We start from the raw sequence: 5,736 nt of genomic DNA on the forward strand, positions 1-5,736 counted from the left end.
TCCTATGGATGTATTAGCTTTCTGCATGGGCTGTTTGGAGTCAATGGTAGTCTTGGGCGAAACTGAGTACTCTTTATTTTTTTTCTTTTTCATTAATTATTGTGGGGACATATATACCTAAAAGTCAAGGACCAGGCCTGTTAGAAAGACTTATTTTTGGTAGACTTCGTTTTCCTTTCCACCACCTCCACTCATCTGATGCAAGGCAGGCACGCGGAAGATGCTTGGTGCTTTCCTCTGAAAGCTAAGTAGAGAAGCTGAATAGCTTCCAAATATGACCAAGGGACTCAGAAGAGTTTCTTGCAAGAAAAAAAAAAATACACAATTTGAGAGCCTTCTCTTCTCTGCAACTGCAAGTATGATGCCAATGGATGGAGATTCTTCTACTCTTACCTTCACAATCGGGTTTTCTAGTTACGATGTGTTCCTCAACTTCAGAGGGGAAGATACTCGAAATAACTTTGCAGGTATCCTCAACTTGTTTATGAACGACAAAGGAATCAATGTGTTTATGGATAGTGAAAAGCTCTGGATTGGAGAAGCCATTGGACCAGCCTGCCTTAGAGCAATCGATGGTTCCAAAATCTCTATCCCTGTCTTTTCTCCACGTTATGCAGATAGCAAATGGTGCTTGTTGGAACTTTCTCAGATTTTTTATTGCTATGAAACTAACGGTCAATTGGTCTTGCCCGTATTCTTTGATGTTGAGCCGTCCCATGTTCGGAATCAAATTGGAAGCTTTGAAGAAGCATTTCAGGAACATGAGAAAAATTTTGAATCCCATATCGTAGAGAATTGGAGGAAAGCTTTGAAAGTCATCGGAAGTTTGAAAGGAGAAGTGATCAACAATAGCAAGTAAGCTTCCATCCCTCTTTTTTTTTTGGTGTTAAGAAGTGTTCAATTTATTTTGTTTAAAATTTATAGATTATCACTTTTTTGGGGGGTATGGATTTATAGAGTATCTATTCATTAGAAGGGGAGTAAGATAATACGACCTTCTAATTTTAGGTGCTGGCAAAAGTTGTTTCAAAAGTGAGCTGTTGGAGATGATAGTTAGTCGTTGACCATCATTAGATAGATTTACAGAGTTGTTTTTGGTAGAAAAAAGAGGGGATGCAGTAGCGGTCAAGGATCTGAATTTAACTCATTTAAGGATGAGAACAAATGTAATAAGGCATCAACTTAATGGGTTGCTTAGTTGGAAAAAGACCAACACCTCAGTATGAGGTCAAGGATCTGAATTTACTAGGGATCAAGTTAAAGATCCATCTTATATTTAAATTATATGTAACAACTACGCGAGGAGAAAATACATAATAGTTTTGCAAGGGTAACTTTTTATGTTGAGAAACAACTTTGTTCCTCAGACTCCAGATATAGTAACAAGTAATGGAAAAGATAGCAAAGAACCAATTAAGGATGGTTTTGCAGTTTTTTGTTGGGGTCTTGCTTGGGTCATGTGCATTAAATGTGCATGACCATCAAGCCAAGCGTTTCAGATGGTCGAATCGAGATTTCGGTTGAAATTTCAATCTCGACCATCAAAATTTAACGGTCGAGATTGAAATCTCGGTCAGTCTCGACTGAGATTTTGGATCTAACGGTCGAAATCTAGGCTTGACGGTTATGTGCATGACCCAAGCTTTTTCCTTTTTGTTGGTAGTGCATGTCTATTGAACATGGATTAGACATTTATACCCACCCTTTCCTTTTCAAGCATAGAATTTGATGCAGAAATCTAACCTCCAATTGAGATAAATTTATTTGAAAAATCCGGCTTAACCCGTCCCTGTTGCAACCTTATAGTATCAAATACTGATTTTGTACCAATTACTAGAAGCTCTGCTCTAAGGTAAACATGTGTTGTCACAACCTGACCTTATACTAGTTATTTCTGATTACTTTCCAACCATGCCAAACACTTAGCTGAAACCTCTACCTGATCCTCGGCTAGGGCCACCCCAATCAGTCTTTTGAGCCAAAATTTTGAGTCTACACCTTGTTCAACCTTTGAGAGGTACTAAGTCATCAAGGTCGAATTTTCACCCCCTAGTTAAGGATGTATGTTTGTACTACCATATGCATAACCTCACTTTATGATAGATTTCATATTAGAGCCAAGCAAGAGTGCTTATTTCCAATTTGTACTTTACACAATTATCACTAATATTTATTTTGATTGCTCTACATGCCATAACTAATGAACTTATACATTTTTTAACATGGTATTTTCTTTTCAATGTAAATTGCTTTAATTAATTGTTTGGATATAAAATGACTTCAGGGATCAAGCAAAGGTACTTGAATCAATCGTAAAAAGGGTGTTGGGTGAGCTGGTCAGAAACACACACTTAGATGAATGTAAATATGCTGTCGGTATAGATCATCGTGTAAGTGATCTATTATCCTTATTAAGTATTGGTTCCAACGATGTTCAATTCATAGGAATATGTGGTTCTCAAGGTATTGGGAAGACAACCATTGCTGAGGTTCTCTATAACCAGATCCTTCCAGAATTCAATCGACATAGTTTTATTTCAGATGTCAGTAAACAAGCAATGCAATGCATGGGTCTTGCATGTTTACAGAAGAGGCTTCTTAAAGATACCTTAAAGGTAGACTTTGACATAAGCCATTATCATAGAGGAAAAGGATTGATTAAACGCATGCTCTACAAAGAGAATGTTCTTCTTGTACTTGATGACGTGGATAGTAAAGAACAAGTAGTTGCACTGGTTGGTGAGCTAAATTGGTTTGGTCCGGGAAGTAAGGTCATAATAATTACAAGATATGAACATATCTTAAAGGTGGCTAAAATTGATGAAGATAAAATTTATTGGCCTCCAGAGCTGGACAATGAGGAATCTCTACAGCTATTCAGTTTGCATGCTTTTTCAATGAAAGAACCTCCTCAAGATTATATGAAGCTTTCCAGAGCTGGACAATGAGGAATCTCTACAGCTATTCAGTTTGCATGCTTTTTCAATGAAAGAACCTCCTCAAGATTATATGAAGCTTTCCCATGATGTGACACGTTATTCAAGAGGATTGCCTTTAACTCTAGAGGTATTGGGATCTTACTTGTCGGACATTAGAAGCAAAGAAGAATGGAAAAGTACATTACAAAAATTGAGATCAGGTAAAGCTTCTATCTCCAATCTTGCATCATTACGCACAGAAAGAAGGAATAATTCCCTAGGGCTTGGAGCACTAGGCCATGGAAAAGTTGGTAATAAGCGTTTCACAGCAATAGAGATTTTTCTAGATGCAATATCTAGATTCACTAGAGGATATATGAATCCAATTGGCTCCAAAGTTATTTATGGAGCAGGTAAGCGGTTCAAAATATCAGAGATCCGAGCTGCAACAAATAATTTTGACGAATCATCGGTGATTGGAGCAGGTGGCTTTGGAAATGTTTACAAGGGTAAACTTGAAGATGGCACTGTGGCAGCATTCAAGCGCAAGAATCGACATTCTGCACAAGGTCTGATGGAATTTGAAAGAGAGATGTTTGTGTATAAGCAATTGGAAAATGGGGGTCTCCGGAATAAAAACGTGGCTTCTATGATTGGGTTCTGCAAGGAAAAGAATGAGCTGATTCTAGTGTATGAGTGTATTGCATATGGGAGTCTCAAGAATCATCTGTTTAGAAGTGATAACTCACCATTAACATGGAAGCAAAGATTAGAGATTTGCATAGGTGCTGCTGGTGGGCTACACTACGTCCACACATTGGGAGAATGTGGTATAATCCATAGAGATGTTAAGACATCCAACATATTATTGGGCAAGAACCTTGTACCAAAGATTGCTGACTTTGGATTATCAAGAGCAGGTCCTGCATCAGATATACCTATGTTTCTTCCCATGTAATGGGAACCATGGGATTTATAGCTCCAGAATACTTCTTCCATGGACATTTGAGTTTTAAGAATGATGTTTACTCTTTTGGTGTAGTTTTGTTTGAGGTTATTTGCGGTCGACCAGCACTCAATACAAATCTACCAGAAGATCAGAGGTTCCTAATAGAAAGGGCACTTCGGTGTAAAAGACTTGAGACCCTTGTGGATCCACGGCTTGAAGGAAACTACTCACCAGAATCATTGAAGAGATTTTGTGATATCGCATGGAAATGTCTTGAAGGTGTTAATTACTGGAGAACGTATGGATCAAAGTCTGATTTTTATTCTCATTCGGGTTCTACATCCCAAAACCTGTCTAGGTTTTCAGACTCCTGGAAGAACCGACCCACAATGGGAGAAGTATTGCGAGATTTAGAAGATGTCTTGCAGCTGCATGAAGCTTGGCTAAGAAATGGTGGGGAAGAATATTCTACACGCTCCTCGTTGATTGATGAAGTTAGGACCGAAAATTTAAGAATCAGAATCGAAAATTTAAGAATCAGAATTGAACCCTGCTTGGTTGGTAATGAAGATTCTAATGGGGAAGAATATTCCACCAACTTCTCATTGGTTGGTTCAGCTGGCAATTCAAGAACCAGAATTGAACCATATTGGGTATTTGATGATTCTATTGTGGAAAAATACTCTAAATACAACTCACTGAGTTGATGCAATTGGGTCTTGGAATTCGAGAACTGAAGTTTAGTTGGTCTGGGCGAGATGTGATGATTCTGGTAGGCAAGAATACTCCAATCATTTCTCAGCTGGGTGTAGTGAGTTCTAGGAGTTGGTTAGTCCTCAAGGTGGATTAGAAGGAAGGACCTTTTTCAGTCGTTGGATTAAGAGGTTTGCATCCTTAATTTCCACCACATTACTGATTTTTGTAAAGCCTAAAAGAAGCAGCTGGTATTTCATTCGATTATGTATATGTGTTTTCTGTTGGAAATTAAAAAAATCCTCTGCTATGTACATTTTTCTGCTGTGCACAACAGTGCATTTTTTCTCCGTTTCCTAATGGATTTCTATCTCTATATTTCTTTCACTCAGTAATGCAGGCATCTCTATGTAAGGGAAAACAAAAACCCAAAAAACAAGAAGGGAAATGAAAGAAATCTGCCCGATGGAGCCTCTTAAGACCTACAGGAGGTTCCAGAAAAGATGGCCCAAGGGTGTGTGTGTGTGTTTTTTTTTTTTTTGGTACATAGACGGGGTCAAAAGACAAAAAAAAAAAAAAAAAAAAAAAAAAAAAAAAAATAGAAATAAGATTAGCTAGCTTGAAAATCAACACGGAGAATCTCCATCAAATCCGGAGGAGGCTCCTGAATAAAAGACCATAAATTTCCTGGATCCATAGAGTTCAAGCTGCCATTAGGAATAAAAAAACTAGTTTTAAGACATGGCAAAGAACTAAGGATGTTGAGGATCTTCATAAGTATAGGTTGGATAGAAATGAAGCTAAGAAAATTGCAGGAAAAGCAAGGGAAATGAAGTATGAAGAGGTATATAATAAGTTGGGCACAAAGGAAGGGGAAAAATCTATTTATAAGATAGCTAAGATGAGGGATAGGAAGACTAGAGATCTTGACCATGTTAGATGTATTAAAAATGGAAATGGTAAAGTATTAGTTTGTGAGGAGGATATTAAGAAAAGATGGGAAACCTATTTCTCTAGTTTACTAAATGAGCATTCTTCAAGCACTTATGTTTCGGACGATTATACTTTTCACCAAGGCACCAATGTCCGAACTTATATACGTAGAATTTCGATGTCCGAAGTAAAAGAAGCTTTAAGGAGGATGAAACTCGGCAAGACACAAGGTCCTGATGAAAT

The 5,736-nt window shown here is 37.7% G+C and overlaps 1 protein-coding gene across 1 annotated transcript; it reads left to right on the top strand.

Annotated features, from left to right (window-relative positions):
* Nucleotides 1-259: 259 nt before the first annotated feature.
* Nucleotides 260-4,574, top strand: LOC149011029 (uncharacterized). The gene is given in 5 exon segments (XM_089162548.1): nt 260-855; nt 2,285-2,839; nt 2,928-3,838; nt 3,841-4,146; nt 4,234-4,574. Coding segments are annotated over 5 exon segments (2,694 nt in total). The 5' UTR covers nt 260-274.
* Nucleotides 4,575-5,736: the final 1,162 nt, after the last annotated feature.

This window comes from Hakea prostrata, chromosome 7 (assembly GCF_041222555.1).
Source record: "Hakea prostrata isolate BN-2017 chromosome 7, UWA_Hpros_2, whole genome shotgun sequence".
NCBI lineage: Eukaryota > Viridiplantae > Streptophyta > Magnoliopsida > Proteales > Proteaceae > Hakea > Hakea prostrata.